General features: G+C 41.9%; 1 protein-coding gene across 1 annotated transcript in view; it reads left to right on the top strand.

The window, feature by feature from the left end:
* The window catches only part of TMTC3 (transmembrane O-mannosyltransferase targeting cadherins 3), a 51,407-nt gene that overhangs the window by 6,854 nt on the left and 25,383 nt on the right, over positions 1 to 19,170 (top strand). The window contains exons 4-10 of the mRNA XM_075274501.1: positions 4,169 to 4,268; positions 6,124 to 6,239; positions 7,655 to 7,827; positions 9,614 to 9,866; positions 12,052 to 12,200; positions 15,911 to 16,034; positions 17,333 to 17,444. Coding sequence (XP_075130602.1) covers positions 4,169 to 4,268; positions 6,124 to 6,239; positions 7,655 to 7,827; positions 9,614 to 9,866; positions 12,052 to 12,200; positions 15,911 to 16,034; positions 17,333 to 17,444 — 1,027 coding nt within the window. The remainder of the gene's footprint in view (positions 1 to 4,168; positions 4,269 to 6,123; positions 6,240 to 7,654; positions 7,828 to 9,613; positions 9,867 to 12,051; positions 12,201 to 15,910; positions 16,035 to 17,332; positions 17,445 to 19,170) is intronic.

The following is a 19,170-nucleotide window of genomic DNA, read 5'->3' as shown; positions in this document are numbered from 1 at the left end:
AGAATTCAGTAGCTAGCTATTGAAGGGGCACGATCACCTTAAAGAGGACCTTTCACCACTTTTGGGCACAGGCAGTTCTATATACTGCCAGAAAGCTGACAGTGCGCTGAATTCAGCGCACTGTCGGCTTTCCCGATCTGTGCCCGGTGTGAAGAGCTTACGGTCCGGTACCGTAGCTCTTCTATGGTCAGAAGGGCGTTTCTGACCATTAGCCAGGAACGTCCTTCTGCCTCGCGGCGCCAATCGCACTGTGCTGTGGAGCGGGGAGGAACGCCCCCTCCCTCTGCTCACACAGCTTGTCCGTAGACTAGCATTATCAGGAGAGGGAGGGGGAGTTCCTCCCGGCTCCACAGCACAGCGCGATTGGCGCCGCGAGGCAGAAGGACGTTCCTGGCTAACGGTCAGAAACGCCCTTCTGACTGTAAAGCGCTACGGTACCGGGACCGATAGCGCTTTACACCGGGCACGGATCGGGAAAGCCGACAGTGCGCTGAATTCAGCGCACTGTCAGCTTTCTGGCAGTATATAACACTGCCTGTGCCCAGATATGGTGAAAGGTCCTCTTATAGACTGCGCTTTTTTTACAAGACTGTTTGCATTCCTGAGGTTTTGGCTGCTTTTTGTACACATTCTAATAGGATGGTGTTCATATTTGGTATGTATGTATTCTTCACAACCTGAACATCTTTTTTTGTCTATGCCTCTATTTCTCTCGGAGGGTTGTTGACAGAGTAAAACATCAAAGGCTGAATCTAGTGCAGCATATGTCCATTAAAGAGGACCTTTCACCACTTTTGGGCACATGCAGTGTTATATACTGCTGGAAAGCTGACAGTGCGCTGAATTCAGCGCACTGTCAGCTTTCCCGATCCGTGCCCGGTGTAAAGAGCTTACGGTGCCGGTACCGTAGTGCCCTATGGTCAGAAGGGCGTTTCTGACCATTAGCCAGGAACGTCCTTCTGCCTCGCGGCGCCTATCGCGCTGTACTGTGGAGCGGGGAGGAACGCCCCCTCCCTCTCCTGATAATGCTCGTCTATGGACGAGCTGTGTGAGCAGAGGGAGGGGGCGTTCCTCCCCGCTCCACAGCACGGCGCGATTGGCGCCGCGAGGCAGAAGGACGTTCCTGGCTAATGGTCAGAAACGCCCTTCTGACCATAGAGCACTACGGTACCGGCACCGTAAGCTCTTTACACCGGGCACGGATCGGGAAAGCCGACAGTGCGCTGAATTCAGCGCACTGTCAGCTTTCCAGCAGTATATAACACTGCATGTGCCCAAAAGTGGTGAAAGGTCCTCTTTAAGCCAGATGTTTTTGTTACCACGATAAAACCGTATCCAGAATAAGTGCTTGTGCGTTCGTTCGTTCACTCTTGTAGCAGTTCTGCTGTATGCGATCTTATTGCATTAACAGTAATCTTCTGGTTTTTTTATATGTATGCTGTCCTGGATTTCTTCTCCGATCATATTGGATTTCCGAGTCAAATATGCTGTTCTAATCTCCCTACCCTGAGGCAGAGTTTCTCTGCAGCTGGTTATTGGCGTCTCCACGCTACATGTGTTACTTTTCTGACAGAACTCTATTCTTTATCTATAATGTTTGCAAAAAAAAAAAGTTAGTCTTGCAAAATGTGTTTCCCCTATTGTAATGGTAAGGATACAATGGACTGGGACACTGCAGTAACACAGAATAAAATATACTGACGTGTTCAATGTGGAATTGACATGGTTTCTCCAATGAATGCAATATAAATGACTACCAGTGTTTTTTAAGGTATTCTTGCTTCCCATGTTAGGCCTGGTTCACATCTGTGTTCGGTTTCTGTTCGGAGAGTCGGCTTGGGGACCTCTCCAAACGAAAACATTATCCGCATAAAAAAGTGGTTACCTCAGGAAACCCACAGACCCCATAGATTATAACGTGGTCCATGTGGTTTCCGCACTAATAATGCGGAGAGAAAAGTGCTGCTTACAGGACTTTTCTCTGCACATTTTGCATGTGAAGAGGTGAACGTAATGGCCCAAATGCAGATGTGAACAGAGCCTTACTGTATGGGGAAAAACCTCAGCAGATACGCAGCCTCTTCACAAGCATACAAGTGTTATATGCTGCATTTTCCGTGGTGGAATTGTTCATAAACATGGGGATGAGAGTTAGAATAATCTCATCCACTTTGCTAAGACTACACAATGCTGCTTGCACACGGTTTGCAGCCTACAAGTAGTTTTTCTGAGAGCCTTTTACAGTGAAATGACATAGAACAGGCAGTTACTGTATTTACTCCAAATGCTTGTTCAGTCACTAAATTCACCAGCAGAGGGAGCCGATAGACCTGCTTAAAGTGACCAGTGTGAACTCTCATTAACAATTAAGTCAGATCCCCTAACAGATCCTAAAACTGTGAGAGAGGCCTCCGCTTTGTCCTAGGACAAGGCTCTGGTGCTACATGAAGTTGTTCATTGATATAGGTGATGTCTGCAGCATATTTCTTACTATGTTATATGAGTGGTGACAATACTCTGGTTGCTCAGACACAGATATAATCTCTACATCACTTCATCTGTTCAGCATGTGGTTCTGGCACTGCTTGTGTAACTGCATCTTCCTTCAATTAAAATCTGGATTTGCCCAGTTTGAGCTGACAAGGGTTCACGAAATACCTTACTTTATCAATTATGTTAAATGTTTCCTGTGCACAGTCCCAGTAGCAAAGTGATTTTATCCCTGACCATCAGCAACTACAATGCATAACTATCCAGTGATACATGCAAACCTAACCATATACAGTATTTCACAATTTCATCTGCACTGACCAACAGTGTAATGTGTAAAGAAGGATCCCGTATGATGACTTTTAGCATGCTAATTGTTTGCTCCCCTTCCTGGTAAGTGCTGCAAGAGCAATCTAGTAGCAGCTCATATCTAGTTTCCTGTACATGCACACTCGGGCTATGTTTATAGGCAAGTCAGGATTTTACTCATCATAGATATATCATTTGGACTATTCCTTATAGTCTATATACTAAGAAGATTGTGTTTACAGCATTGTATTACTATTGTATAGTACAACTACTTAGAAACTCTGTACGTTTGGTACTTACTGAGCACCACTTAGGGAGCGTTCACACTACCGTCAGTGTCCGACAGGTAGTGTCCGCTCCTAGTGTCTGTTCAAAATCTAGCACGGACATTAGGAGCGGACACTAGCTGTGTCCGTGACACTTTTCATTAATTTAAATGGTGATCGGGTGCGTTCTTTTGCACTTCGTGCCTGTCCTTAGCTGTCCGTTTGTAAAGATGTCCGACTTTTCAAGCGGACAGAAAAACCCGACATGTAGGTTTTTTTCTGTCTGCTTGAAAAGTCAGACATCTTTACAAACGGACAGCTAAGGACAGGCACGAAGTGCAAAAGAACGCACCCGATCGCCATTTAAATGAATGAAAAGTGTCACGGACACAGCTCCTAATGTCCGTGCGAGATTTTGAACGGACTCTAGGAGTGGACACTAGCTGTCGGACACTGACGGTAGTGTGAACTGAGCACATACACTTTTCTTTTTTTTTTTTTTCTTCTTTTTTTTTTTTTTTTAAATCGATCTCCAATCCCTAGATTTGGTTGTCAGGACTGGTGCCATAGAAGTGAGTAGAGCAGTGTTATTAGTTGGAATACCCCTTTAGGGCTGCGCTGCATGTTGCAAATTCACCACTGGAAGTTAATCAGCTTTGGGTTGTCTGAGGAGTTAAAAATTACCTTAATTTACATTGATTACATATAATTACCTGGGAAATCAGTAGAGAGGGGGTAGAGCGGGTCAGGAGCTGGTTTTGATCATGTGACCTGGGGATCGGAACCAGATCGAAACCCCCGAGTCTATCATCAAGAGTGCACTGGATGAATTAAAGTAATTTTAACTTCCCAGACATCCTCTTTAAAGTATCAATGAAGTGTGTGGAATATAAACAAGTCCTATGCACACACTGGAAAGAAATCTGCCCTGTGGATTTCACATCCTTAGTATGTGAATTATTTCTGCAGATTCTGCTTTGGTTTTCAGTGTGAAACCTGCTCTAGATACAGGAGTTAAATCCTGGTAAATGTCACCGACTTCAGCTTCAAAATAGATTTTACCCTTGTAAAATTGCTAAGGTTATCATGTTATATCTCTACAGGTTACAGGCGTTGTTGGCAGAGCAGAACTTCTATCCTCTATTTTCTTGCTGGCTGCTTTTTTATCCTATACCAAATCCAAGGGTCCAGACAATTCTATAGGTAAAAAATGTATTTGTTTTGTTTTTATGTGATGTGACGTTTAGTCTGAATAACTGGCACCATACATAGCCAGAAGTATCACACCAAATGTTATAGTAATATGTCTGTTAATACGCACTTGGCATTTGTATTTTGGCAGTCTGTTTTCCTGGATTTTATATTTTTCCTGCATTTTCTTTTTTTTAAATGCAGAATCATGTTGCCTGGCTGATTCACTCTTAAGATCTTGAATCCACGGTGTAGTGTAGAATAGAAGAGACAAGAGACGTCATAATGAACGGCTCATGCGGCAGAAAGGAATATACAGAATGTTCTGAGCTTGATGAACGGATGTGTTTTTTGGCATGGCACAATCATTTTTAAGAGCGTTTCCATCCAATAAAATGTTACGCTGTATTACAGTATTAGGATCTATTTGGAAAGCCTATAAAATTGAAACAAAAATGTTTCTGTCACATTCAACAACATCTAGTCTGTATGCTTCACCGCACCATCCCCCCCGCCCGATCTGACAATATCTTCGTCCACAGAGGAGTCCCTACTGCCCAGAGCCACAGTTGTAAACTTATAAGTCCCCCAGGGGTGCGTACTGTCATTTAGACACCACAGACCGTATGATCTTGACCCCATAATGGCATGCATTATGTAGTATTATTCGGCTCGTGGGCTGAGGAATGCTAAGTGTCGGGAAAATCCCAGTTTAATTATAGGATATTTATAGAGGGTCTATTGTCGGAAACTAACCTATTGTTTAAATCCACTTATTTTATTAGTTTTCTGAAAACATTTGCAGTGCTTTTGGTCTTGTCCACATTTTACATTCACCTCTGAGTTCACACAGCAGTTTGACAAAAGTCATTTTGTTTTAAGATTAGAAAAGTCATTTTGCAAATGTTTTCATCACAAATTTCTTTTTTTTTTTGAAAGTGCAGCCACTATGCAAACCTATCCATTTCCATGGTAATAGACCTCAAAGCATCACTGTAGCTTTCAGCCTTTTTCCCTTCCACGTGTGCCGCACTTTTTCCTTAACATACATATTAGGCAGAAGTAGTGAACAGAAGGGAATATGATTGTAGGACCTGGTTATATGAGGTTTGTCTGTTATCATGGAGATATACAGGTCTGTATAGCAGCTATAAACCTAAAACTATAGCAGCTGTTTATGGCGCGTGTTTGCAGAGATGCTTTCTATTTCATTGTAGATGCATTAGTCTAGATTCACCCATGAAACCTGGTCCATGTGAATCCTGGATATAACGGTCTGAACACTGTGCAGAGGGAAGCGTCTTCTTTTGATGGCTGCTTTGCATTAGTTTTTAATGATTTTCATTTGTTTTGGGGGGGTTTTGAGCCAACCCACTGATCCATTTTGAACAGACGTAACCAGGACATCAATCCGTTTTTACGTTTGTTAAAAGGAGACCCATTGATTAGCTAATTAGATACGAATAAAAATGGGCTCATTCAAAAGCCACTGAGGTAGTAATTTACATACAAAAGGTAGGTGTGGAATAGCCTTTCTAAAGGCTATGCAAGGATGTGCTTAGTTAAAAATGACTTTTTCCAATGATAGAGCCCGTTTAATTAAATTTTTCCAGACTGTTGTGTACACTTGTCTTTGCTGAAAAACGTGTTGAGACTGAAACATTTTGTACACATTTTAATGAACATAATTGTAAGATTTTTAATACATGTTCAGATTGTCCCATTTTGAGATCAAAGTCATTTTTTGCTTTAGAGGAAGTTCATGGACAGTATCCGTAATTGGGATTTATGCCTATGTTTACGCAGCATATTCTTTCTTTAGCCTGGCATGGATCGTGAAACTTTATCATTCCTTCTGTTTTCTTAGTGTGGACTCCTATTGCTGCTGCTGTGTTCCTCGTTGCGGTTGCAACTCTGTGCAAAGAGCAAGGGATTACTGTTGTTGGTATTTGTTGTGTCTATGAAGTCTTTATTGCTCAAGGGGTAAGAAGGATTGATTTTATTTATTTATAAATGGCAAGAAATGTGAAATCTTATACAAATGTGTGTGTGTAACAAAAGTTCTCACTGGGAGATGTTTACGGAGATCAGAACCATGGTGAGAGTCCTCCTCCTCCTTCTCTGTTAGTGCAGTATTGTTCTGAATAGCCGCACAGTATGCTGTATTAGAACTTACACCATGTACCAGCAAGTGCTAAAATTCTATGTTTAATTTTGGTTAACATTATATCGCTATCACACATAGGTATGTCATCATCATTGTTTTTATTACTTATACTGACTTATACTGTGTGTATTAAAGTTTATAGTGGTCATACGCCTAGGATAAGATAGAGAGAAATAAACTGCTGCCAAACACCACCAATGGTGGCTTATCTTCTGTAAGAACAAAGGATGGGGCATGTTGAAATCAAACAGCCCGCTCCTTTGTCCCATGACTTATGTCATTAGGCAAGAGTCAAGATACTACCATCCAGATTGGCTAAAGATACTAAAATTGAAGGTTCAGGCCACATTCATCTAATGTGCAGGGACATCTACAGTCGGTGTTAATGCTCTGGGCCATGATATGGTTTGTAACTCCAAATTAGTACAAGATAAGTCAAGTGTCTTCGCAACGTTACTTGTTTTACATAGGCTGAAAGAGAGTTCCTCTTAACAGACCTCTATGGCATTTCCAGCAGTGGTTGTTCAACTTCTCCCTGTGAAGCGCATAGTCATTCCTTAGTAAAGTCTTTGGGAAATGTCTGCACTGCACGTTTCCATATTCTCCGTTGGTTTTCAAATCCTTTCATGACCATCAGAGCAGTCAGGGCATGTTCACTCAGTGGTTATTGCGAGTTTTTTATGTCGTGTTTGTTTACTTTTTTAATGGACGAAAAATATGACTGAAGAAATCTTCCATTTACATGGGGGTGAATGCAGACGTACGTCTGATGGAGAGGGTCCGTCTGCATCTGTCCTTTAAAGCCCATTGTTCTCATCTTGTGACAAATAAGCACAATGGACATTAAATAACAATGGTGTGATCGTAGCCTTACAGAGCACCTATTTCTGGAGGTCACGATAGATTTGTACATTAGATGAGCAGCCCATAAGCTCATATGGTACCTTGTTATGCTGTACTGCCCAGTGGTGGTGCTGCAGGTCAGATAGACACTGCCAGTTACAGTAGATTTTCAGAGGAAAACTCCCTTAATTATTTGTTACTGGGGAATTGTTATAACAAAGAAATAACATGGGGCACCTAAACTGGCCACTCCTGTGGTCCAAACCGTCACATTTCTATCACCTATTTACTGTGTTTTTTTAAAAACATTTGTTACTGTTCTGTTGAACTAAATACATTCTTTGCACTATACACGTTTTAATGTTTTTGTTTTTTTTTTCAATTTCAGTATACCCTACCAGTGTTATGGGACACAGGTGTTCAGATACTGTTGGGTAAAGGCAACATACCATACTCCTTGCTTCAGACATTGCTAAAACTTGTCGTGTTGATGTTCAGCACCTTCTTGCTTGTTGTAATTCGTGTACAAGTCATCCAGTCACAGCTACCAGTCTTCACCAGGTGAGAGAAGCATCTATTTGGTTGTCGGTTTCACTCCAACACATGGGAGAAAATATGTCAGACTGGCATTTTATACACCTTTATTAATTTGTAATGCAGGGAGTAAAATACATTTATTTTAGTAAATATAGTTGGCTATAATGTTTCAGTCTGTAATACAGACATAACTGCAATCCTGGTTGCATCTTCAAGTCTGTCTTTCTTGATATACTGTTACTAAACTGTCCATACACCCCTTCAAACTAACACCCGAACATGTAAGAGCAGGGGTGCTCACACTTTGTCAGCATGTGAGCTACTTTGTAACATGCCCAAGTTTAAAGATCTACTACCCACTTCTTGTGGGCGGGACCAGGGTGGGACTGTGGGCGGAGCCATCACGGAGCGTGAGAGCAGGAGACAGCGGCGTTCTGTGGCTGTCCAGGGATCCCCGGTGTCTCCTTGTTCACAGCGCAGGCTGAGAGTTATCTCTGGACACTGGCAGGCTGGGGCTGCGGCAGCCCCGCCTGCCAGTGTCCGTAGATGACTCTCAACCTGTGCTGTGAACAAGCAGCACCCCGGCCCCCTCCAGCCCTAAGAGCAGGGAGCGCGTCATCCCACGGAGCTGCTGCTGCCTGGCCTGCAAGTGTCCGGAGTGTTTGTTAACAGTGCAGGCTGAGAGTCTACTGTGAACAAGCAGACACCGGGGATCCCTGGCTGCATCCCGCGATCGACCCATACGTCCATTGCGATCGACCGTTAGATCGCGATCGACGTATTGGGCACCCCTGTGTAAGAGGATGGTAGCAAAGTACATGACATTCACTGTCTCATTCAAAGCAATGGCCAGTCACCAAACTATGTTGTGGGTGAAACTGCGGGTGGGCAGGGCCTCAGACATCGCTCTCATTGCATTGCCTGTTCTTACTCTTACAAATTTGTAGAAATGTTCATATATATGAGTGCCTGAGCTTTAGGGATAAGTACCCTAAAGTTAATGAAGCATATTAAAGAGGACCTTTGAGGTCCTCAGGCACATGCAGTTTTATATACCGCTAGAAAGCTGTCAGTACGCACTATCGACTTTCTTGTTATGTGCCCCTGGTGAAGAGCTGTTGGTGCTGTTACTGTAGCTCTTCACTTCACAGTAGAGTCCATAGCACTGTACTGTCAGAGGGGGCATTCCTTATCGTACAGTGATAACACTGAGCAGTGAGGAACGGGAAAGCCGATAGGGCGCTGAATTCAGCGGACTGTTTATGAGAATAACACTCTAGGTTAAAAACATAGTGTTGGACATTTACTAAGCAAAACGCACTAGAGTTTTGGTGTAATTTGAGCCAGAAACCTAATATGCCTTCTCCCACACCTATAACGCGTTTTAGGCTATTCTGGCCTGTACCAAATTTTTCTGGCATAAACTAATCCAGCCAATAGGAGGTTGAAAGTTAGACTAGACAGTCTAATAATGTGACCGATATATCATCCAGTCTTAGACACTGTAATAAATCTGGTGCAGTTTACGACTGTCTAATTTTGCAATGTCTTACTTTTAGACAGTGTTAGTAAATCTACCCCAATCATGCAGAAAGGTAATTGTTCCTGCCTCAAACGATTTATTGATCTGTTGTTTTCCGTTTTCTATCATTTAAGAAAAGCGTGCATAAAGCAATGCCGTTTACCAATACATAAATGAGTCTTAATTGTGTTTGCCTTCCCGATGAGTGTAATAAAGACAAATGAAAGCATCCATTATGACTTACACTTAGAAATCTGAAAATTCTTATTAGTTTTTTCTCCTTGCCAGGTTTGATAACCCTGCTGCTGTCAGCACAACACCTGCAAGGCAGCTGACATTCAATTACCTCCTGCCTGTAAATGCCTGGCTCCTGTTAAATCCATCTGAACTCTGCTGCGACTGGACAATGGGAACAATTCCTCTGGTTGAAAGTTTCTTGGATGTGAGGAATTTGGCAACAGTGTTATTCTTTTGTTTTCTGGGAAACTTGGTGGTCTACAGCATACGATATTCAGGTGATTCATCCAAAACTGTGCTCATGGTAAGCATGTTTTACTGAGTAATATGAATTGAATGTATCGTTCCATGTTTACAGGACTGTTGCTCTAAGCCAGTGATGGAGAACCTTTTAGAGATAGAGGGCCCAAACTGCAACCCGAAACCCACTAATCTATCACAAAGTAATAACCTTAATACTGTGTGGTCCACAATTGTGGGCAGTATTGGAACAGCAAAATACGGTAGAGTGACTGGGGTGTTACACATATTTTAATGATACAAACAACTTTGTACTACATTTGGTATAATTTTGAACATTTATTGTTCACTATTTACATCACACAGATCTGTTTTATAGTGACCGTGCAATGTTATTATGACCTGTAATAATATCACCCTGCTATAAAACAGATACTGTGTGATATAAATAGGGAATTGGCCCTGACACAGTCCAATCTGCTCCACAATGGGCCAACACAGTACAATATGCTCCACACAGTATAATCTGTTCCACAGAGAGGGCTCTGAGTGCCACCTCTGGCACACGTGCCATAGGTTTGCCATCACGGCTCTAAGCTATATGAAACACACTATATTTACGTTATAGTCCCAGTCTTGTGATTTCTGCTCCCTCTCATTCCTTCTTAACCAACTACATTATGTTGGCTCTAACTGTAGCCAAAACTGTCCTGTATGTCCCAGATGTTCAGCCTGAAAGACCAAGTGTCAAGTCAATCCTTGTACATTGTACTGAGATTACAATCACTACTGTCTATAGCATCACTTGTGTGGGAACTATAAGACAATGCAGCAAAGCTATACACAGAGCGTTGGCTGCATTGTCTCATGGTCCCCACATATGTAATGCTGTATACCGTACAAATATTGATATTTATATTATACTGTATATAGTATTTCATGTGTGGAGACTGTTAGACAATGCAGCCACAGCTCTTGTGCATAGCTTTGCTGCATTGTTGTATAGTCACAATACAGTTGTGGCTCCATATAAAGCCAGCATAGTGTAGCTGGGGGGAGGGGGGGCAGCAAAGCATTACTATTCCAGGCAATACTATGCAACCTGAAGAGAAAGGACAGCTTACACAAACAGAGCGCAGTTCTTGTGACTATACAAGCAAAGTCCTGCCATTACCACCACTTCCTGTAATCTGTCTTTGTGTCTATGCTGCTAGAGACAGACTTCATGTCACAGCAGACAGTGGATAACAAGTTGAGATGGAAGGAAGTCACTTACTGGCCAGCACTTTGGAGCAATATTTCAGTACAAAAAAATGGTGCAAAAAACAATGCCTTTTGTGAGCACTCTTAAGGACAGCACCAGAAGCGTGGGCTTCTTTATAAATTATGCACAATTCATTGCAGTAGTTTTCAGTTGGAGACTGGTTTGCCAGTCTTAATAAATGTGCCCCAATGGTCCTCATTTATTAATAACCTTGCACAAGTGTGAAGAGTGTTTGGCAGGAAATGTGCCTAATTTATTAGAGTACACCTTCTTTAGCTTCAGATAAATGAATCTAAGGTTAAGGCCCCACGTAGCAAAACACAGCTAAAAAATGCATAGTGTGATTTATTGAGTTTTGACTGCGTTTATTCCTTCCCTATGAATTATATACTGAAAATGCTCACCATTCTGCTATGTTTCCACATTGTGTGCAAGAGATTAAAGGGATTCTATCACTAGAATCCCTTTTTAAACTAAATACACATAGGAATAGCCTTAAGAAAGGCTATTCTTCTCTTACCTTTATTATTCTGATCCGCACCACCATTCCTTAGAAATATCTTCTTTCTTCCTTATGCAAATGAGTTCTCTCACAGTACTGGGGGCGTTCCCAGTGCTGCTTGAAAACTCTCCAGCGACTGCCTGTCTTCTTCTCCGCCTCTTCTCTTCCCGCCGAACGGGAGAGGCCACAAGAGAAATGGCCAACAGACATGCCCAGTCGGTGCTTTTTGAAGAAGAGAAGAGGAGCGCGAGAGAAGAGGTGGAGAAGAAGACCGGCAGTCGCTGGAGAGTTTTCAAGCAGCACTTGATTTTGTAACTTGCTAACTAAGCAGTTTTATTTGCCTTGTTAGGCAGTTCAAAGGTTTAGAGTCTGGTAAATTATTTTACATGCCAGTTTGTTCTGTGGTTCATGTAATATCTATAATGTCTGCTTTTAACATAAGTAAGAATTTACAGTTTTATGTCCTTGCTCCATTTCTCTCAGGGACTGTGCCTAATGGTGCTGCCTTTCATACCTGCCTCAAACCTATTCTTCCCTGTTGGATTTGTAGTCGCAGAGAGAGTGCTATATGTACCAAGTATGGGATTCTGCATCCTTGTAGCCCATGGCTGGAAGAAATTATCAAGTAAAAGGTAGGAATTTTCTGAATGTTTCACTGTAATACTCCAGTGTTGCCTCCATTAAAGGGATTGTGTCATCATAGCCCAGCATGTCAACCCAGCCCAGCTGATAGAAAACATAACATTGTATGATTTAAGTGACCCTACCTATATAACAGCACTTTTGTCTCCGCGTTTTTCGTGTAGCACCCGAGTGGAAAACAGTTATAGTCTATGGAGTCCACGGGTTTCCTAAGGTAACCGCTTTTTTATGCGAATTGTGGACTTCCCAAACAGAAACCCGTGCGCAGATGTGAACTGGGCCTCAGCAATATCTCTGCACTGGAGGCACGTATTCACAAGGGGGAAACACCTCAAGCAGTCTACCTGCAGTGCTGGTTTGATATGCTAGGTTCTGGTGATAGACTTTCTTTAATACTGTGGGCACAGTAATTTCTGTTGCATGACCAAAGATTGTGTTGCCCTGGGACTCCTTTACCAGTGTAAGTGAATGGAGTCTCGTTGCAACCCCTGGTAGTGGGGTGAGTGCAACAGTGCTCCAATTTTCGCGGCTAGAAGTTGTATTTGCAGCATTCTCAGTTAAAGGGGCTTTCTGGGCTAAAAATATCAATGATCTGTCCTACGAATAGGTCATCAATATCAGATCGACACCAGGGACCTCCCTACCCCCACCCATCAGATGGTATACAGAAAATGGAGCAGGAAGCAGATGGCTCTGATCTCTGTGTAGTGGCCAAACCTAGTTACTGCAGATACCATTGACTAGTTTTAGTCACTGCACAGAGAACAGAATTATGTTCTTTCCTATTTGATTTTGTTGACCTTTCCTCATTTTAATATTTTTAGCCCAGGAAACCTTTCTGAGGAGCCGCAGGGCAACACAGTGATATTAGGTCGCACGATGGGAGGTGCTGCCAAAGTCACTGTGTAGCCCTAGCGTATTGATGACATTTATCCCACTATACTGATAATGGATAACTCTGGCAGTCCTAAAGAAGTGAATGGGGCATATGCATCAGCACTCCCTTCACTCTGAAAGCATGGAGACCCTCGTTTTCTTACCTGGTGGGGGTTGCAGAGGTTGGATTTCGAGTGACCAAATAGTTATCTTCTACTCTGTATATAAGGGATACATATTCTTTGTGGAAAAACGCCTTTAAAAATATAAATTTGGAATTAGATTTTTAGGACACTTGCTCCACTTTTTCCTGCTGTGGTTTTCCTACATGAGGCCCTGATGTCCTGAATTCATTAGATGTATATGCACTATGGTTTCCATGTCACAATGTAAGGAGGCATGAGTCAGCGACCAGTTGCATGACTGTGGTTACTTAGCGAATAAATGATAAAGATTTATGTTGAGAAATGACCGGTCATTGGGTGAAGAGGCTAAAATGTCTTCATTATATCAGGGAAGTTCTGTCTTGTCCAGGCCAGCTGTCTTACAAGGAGCTCCAAATTCAATTTGTCGAGTTTTGTCCATAGAAGTTTCTAATGTTAATTAATATAAATCAGTTATGTGGATGTAATTTGCTCTGAACGCTATTGCATCCTGTCTGTTTTGTATCATAACTATATGGAGAGCATAAACTCATTTCCTTTTTTGATTAAAAATTAATTTGGCTGAGAGGAGAAGAGTAGCGTAAGCAGCGCCTGCATTATCTGCGCTAAGGTTATGCTTTACCATCCGCATCAATGTGATTTTATCCCAGTTTCCTTTCCTGTACATTCATCCTTTCTCGTGGCAACCGCTGTTTAGACATGCAGGACATTTTGGTAATGCTTTCCATTAAACGTTTTCTTCTAATAATGATCCCATTGCTTTTAACAATGTCTCTTATGCAAAAAGTTTGGAAACTGGGAAAGAGAATCTGCTTGTTGTTTTTCTGTAATTTCCAAACACTTAATGACTTCTCGGTGTATATAACCTCACCTTTACTATCAAAATGCTTTACTGGTTCATGTATAAGCTTTGTGGCTATAGACCATTATCATCTATGTGTTACTACATAGTGATCTTGAAGTGTACCCAACTATCTGCAGATGAACTTCTGAGCATTTCTTCATGAAAATGAAATGTTTCATGGAGCCAGCTGTAGTCAATATTGACTTATGCACCAAATGTCCAACACCCTGGAATCCTGCCTTCAGTGCTTGCATGAGCTCCACGGCCACTTCTCAAGCCTTTGACATCACTTCAATTGGTCACGTGACCATGCTGCAGCTCCGTCCCATTCAAATGAATGTGGCCGAGTTGCTATTCAGGTAAGTAATATCCTAGTCCTGGAAAACCCCATTAAAATTCATGGCGTATGTAAATATATTAGATCAGTGAGGTCCAGTTTTGGGCAACCCCACCATTTAGCTGTTTAAAGGGACTACGTGCTCCTGTTAGCAATGGACCTCTTCATTGTTTACGTCAATCCATCCATCTCCATCTGAATGTACAGCGCAATGAAGAAGCCCTGGGATATAAATTGTCTGATCGACCTCCCCACCAATCTAATATTTATGTCCTAGGGCTTCTGAGTAGGGCATATTTATTATACAGTCTATGAAAAACTCTTAGTTGCCCATAGAAACCAATGACAATCCAGCCATTCAGTGACCCCCCCCCCCCTACTTTGTATGTACAACGCACTGCCCTGTGCTTAACCTAATTTGCCGCCTCTGTTATACTCCAGAGCTGCATTACTTGTTCTCAAAACCACCACGGTAACTACACAGTCTTGAGATTTCCAATATCCCATTGAGGTCAATAGAACAAGGTATCACCTGTACCATTGTGCGACCATTGGCCTTTATGGGTGAGGAGTTGAGCGCCACCAAAAGTACAATTACCACTAATAAACTTAAGTAATTTTCTTACACCACATTTGCTGTACATGATTTGCTATAAATGCTGCAATATTCAGCCTATAAGACATCATCTGTGCAGATAGAGTGCCAGCAAGGAATGCCGGGAAATTTGAGCTTTGAAACCAGTAGAAGAGACTGCTCAGAATACTAAGCTGCTGTCAGATAACCCTGGTGTGGTTTTATTCCACCTAATAGGAAAAGGGTAGGGAATGCTGCAATCCAGAAGCCTGGTCGGGGAAGGGACTTCCCATATATACTAGATGGTAGACGTTCTCCTTTAAGCCCGGCAATCTCTTTTCATAGATAAGGGTTTATTCACCTTCTTGAAGGAGAAAGTTTCACAAATACAGTAACTATGTTTTGAACCAACATGATTATAATTGCATAAAATTATTGGCTTTCACACTAGTTGGGCCATAGGTTTTGTGGCATGTTGTTCTTGCTGTTGGGCCTCTGGTAAACTATGTGGTGATGGAGGAATGCAATGTGCATGCCTTTCTACCCAGGGTGGTTGATATATTGGTATTGTTATTTGTAATATGAATACCAGCTATTCTTTCATATTTCTATCTCCGTCAAGATTGAAGATTGATTGTGACTTGCAGACACTTGGACTGTTCTCTAGAAGCTGGAACTGAGAAGACTCCATTTACTAATGTTAATGACTGGATTGTGTTCCGGATTGCTTCATTCCCATAGATTTCTTTCATTCACACGACTGTGAAATAGATGCATCTTTCTTCTTTATTTCGTGTTTGTGTGATGGTTTCAACGTCACAGCACAAAAAAAGTAAAGATTTGCATGTTATAGAAGTATTGAATGTTTAACATTTCTTTGTCTTTTCTGCCTTTGTTAATTGTAGCAGCGGATTAAGAAAGCTATCCTGGATATTTTTAGCTTTAGTGCTCTTCACTCATGCCGTAAAAACCTTCAACAGGAACTGGGACTGGGAATCTGAATATACTTTGTTTATGTCTGCTTTGAAGGTAGTGTATTATTCTGGCTATTCTGAAGTATGTTGTTGCACCAAGGACAAAAATAGCTGGCCCCATGGTAATTTTAGTAATTCATATAGTTCATCCGCTCACATTTCCTAGAAACTGATTTTACTAGCAACACCCAGCAGACGCTAATGGCTGGTAATGGTTACTGTTAGATTCTTTACTAGTGTCCAAATGTCTGTTTTGGCTTAAGCAAACAGATAAATTGAATAACGTTTTGTGCAGAATAATGTCATTATATATATATATATATATATATATATATATATATATATATATATATATATATATATATACGCACACACACACACACGAGAGAAAACAGCAGCACAAATGGCCAAAATGGAAAAATCTGGGTGCAGCTCCCTTAAGTTAGACAGCGACCAACCAGCAATATAACAAATAGAAACAAGGGCAGAACACAAAAATGGTGAAGTAATGGACTTTTATTAACCCAAATTCAACAATTCAGTTCACACAAAACCTCTATCAAGTACAGATGTTGTTTTATGTGATAAGATATTACCAATTGCAGTTTGGGTTAACTCTGCTTCATCTGTATATCTATCTTGACTGGTACAAACAGAGAGGAAAACCAGAGCCTTGAAGATGTAGGACACAAGGCACTCACACTCACTATATACATATTGCTGTCGCAGGTCAAGACTTCTCGTAAGACTTCCTGCAGCCATGATTTGGTTCTGCACATCAAGTCTTTATCCTACTGCTCCCCCCTCTCCATGCTGAAAATATTGATTGCTTATTTGTGCTCCTTATTCGTGCCCCAGCAGTCATAATAATAACATGCTGCCTCTTTGTACTCCTAAGGGCTCGTTCACATCTGCGCCCGGGGTCTCCGCTCTCAGGTTCCCGTTTCCTGCCTGAAACTGGGCATGAGACCGAAACCTGCAGGTATTTTTCAAACCTATTCAAATGAATGTGTTTGAAAGTGTCCGGCCGTGAGCACCTGTGAGCATTTTGGGCTCTCCGCGGTGAAACCGTTTTTTGGGGGGTTTTTTACCAGACACAATGTCGGACATGCAGGACTTTGTGTCCGGTTAAAAAAATAAAAACGGTTTCGCCGCAGAGCGCCCAAAACGCTCCCTGGCGCTCACGGCCGGACCCGGTCTGACAGGTCTGACCGACACGCGGTTTTCACATGTGAAATAGCCCTAAAACCCACTGAAACACCTAGTGTGAACATATCTGTCTGCAACGTAAGTAAACATATTGTTTCTCAACAGAGAATATGTTAAAAAGCCTTTTTTAATTTTTTTTAACAGGTGAATAAAAACAATGCTAAACTTTGGAATAATGTTGGCCATGCTCTAGAGAATGAAAAGAATTACGCAAAAGCCTTGAGGTTCTTTAAGCAAGCTACACATGTACAGCCAGGTAATCTATTTTTTGTGTTTTGTTTTTTTGCATCGTACCCCTCTATGAATCATTATAGGTTACTATGCTAATGTCTTTAAGCTGTGCTCACATTTTGGAGTTTTTACCAGGATACTGAAAAATACTTGGGACAGCCTCTGTCACACTTGTGTAATGAAACCACAACCCAGACCTTCAATTGAGTTGCAAGGTAAAAAGTATGTTTTTATTAAATGAACAAACAAAAAAAGGCCATGTGTAAAGTAACACAAAAAAGTGGGCAAAAGTTGCTGCAACGTTTGTCTGGCGGACCACCATCATGCATAATTTGGCCAGAGGGAAAGAGGAGCTTGTGTTGCAGGGAGAGCTCTTGGTGGATGTTCACACATGGACGTCTACTGTTCATTCACTTAATAAAAATTCATCCTTGATCTTGCAACTGATTTGAAAGTGTGTGCCGAGGTTTCCTTACATTGTTTCACAGATTGTAGAACTATCCCACAGAGCACCACAGTCTATCCAGATAGAGATTGCGGCAACACTGCCACTATTACTCTGGCACACTTGTGTCATGATTCCCTTCCTCACTGTAGTCCACCGGGCTAATATATGATGTCAACCTAAAAAAAAGTCACTGACATCCATCTGGAACTGTTGAAAAACATGTTCTAATGGATCATTTTTTAAGGCCATAAATCCTGTAGAAAAGGAACTTATGAGATCAGGGTATGAAGAGAAAATTCATTTTTATTCCTCCTGAGTGTTTCAGGTCCATCTTTATAAAGTCACCAGTAAAGAGCTGTAAGGTGACTCAGTGCTCTATAAAAAGAGTGGCCAACCATGGAATACATGGTCACACCAGTGTGCCAAAGTAAGAATAAAAATGGCTGCTTTGAGACGGTGTGGTGCTGTTTGTGGAAGTGAGATCCCGCGTTCATTATCATCCCTCAGTACTAAGAATGTGTATTACTTGGCAGATGATATGTAGACGGATGACAAAATCCTAAACAGGATATAAACGAGCCTAAATAACATTCATGTGTGAACATGGTCTTTATTTTATTAATATTTAAATTTAAAGGGTTTTTTTTCTGTAAAAAGAATTTATTTAAGCTGAACAAAGGGAAAGTAACATAATAAGAAATATTATCCCTTTCGGTTTTCGGTGTCGGAAGCTCTATTCTTTTGTTTACAAGCCCCGTGAAGGATGGCAGCTGTTGTATCAGGTCAGCGCTCTAGCCAATCATAGGCCAATTCTGTGACCTCTTCATAAATGGCTCATGACTGGCTGGCCTCAGCAGTGACCAGGTCACCATATATCTAAGGAGGTCCACAATTGACATCAGTCGTGGGGCATCCAATCAGAAGATCAGAGCTTTGGGCACTGGAAACAAATGGCCTGGTAAAGGGCCAGTTCACACCTGCGCCCAATCTCCCCTTTGTGGGTTTCCGTCTTCTGCCTGAGAAACTGGACAGACGACGGAAACACGGCAGTCAGTTTCCGCCCATGAGCGTCTTCTGGTCTCCATGGTGAAACTGTTTTTTTTTTTTTTTAACCAGACACAAAGTCCTGCATGTCCGACTTTGTGTCCGATTAAAAAAAACAAAAAAAAAAACGGTTTTGCTGCAAAGAGGCAGAAGACGCTCACGGACGCTCACTTTGCAAACCCTTTCAAGTGAATGGGTTTGAAAACTGACTGCCAGTTTCCGTCTCCGTCTGCCCGAGAAACTGGACAGGAGACGGAAA

Source organism: Leptodactylus fuscus, chromosome 5, assembly GCF_031893055.1.
Source record: "Leptodactylus fuscus isolate aLepFus1 chromosome 5, aLepFus1.hap2, whole genome shotgun sequence".
NCBI lineage: Eukaryota > Metazoa > Chordata > Amphibia > Anura > Leptodactylidae > Leptodactylus > Leptodactylus fuscus.
The sequence above is the reverse complement of the archived record's forward strand: the minus strand, read 5'-3'. Positions and strand labels throughout refer to the sequence as shown.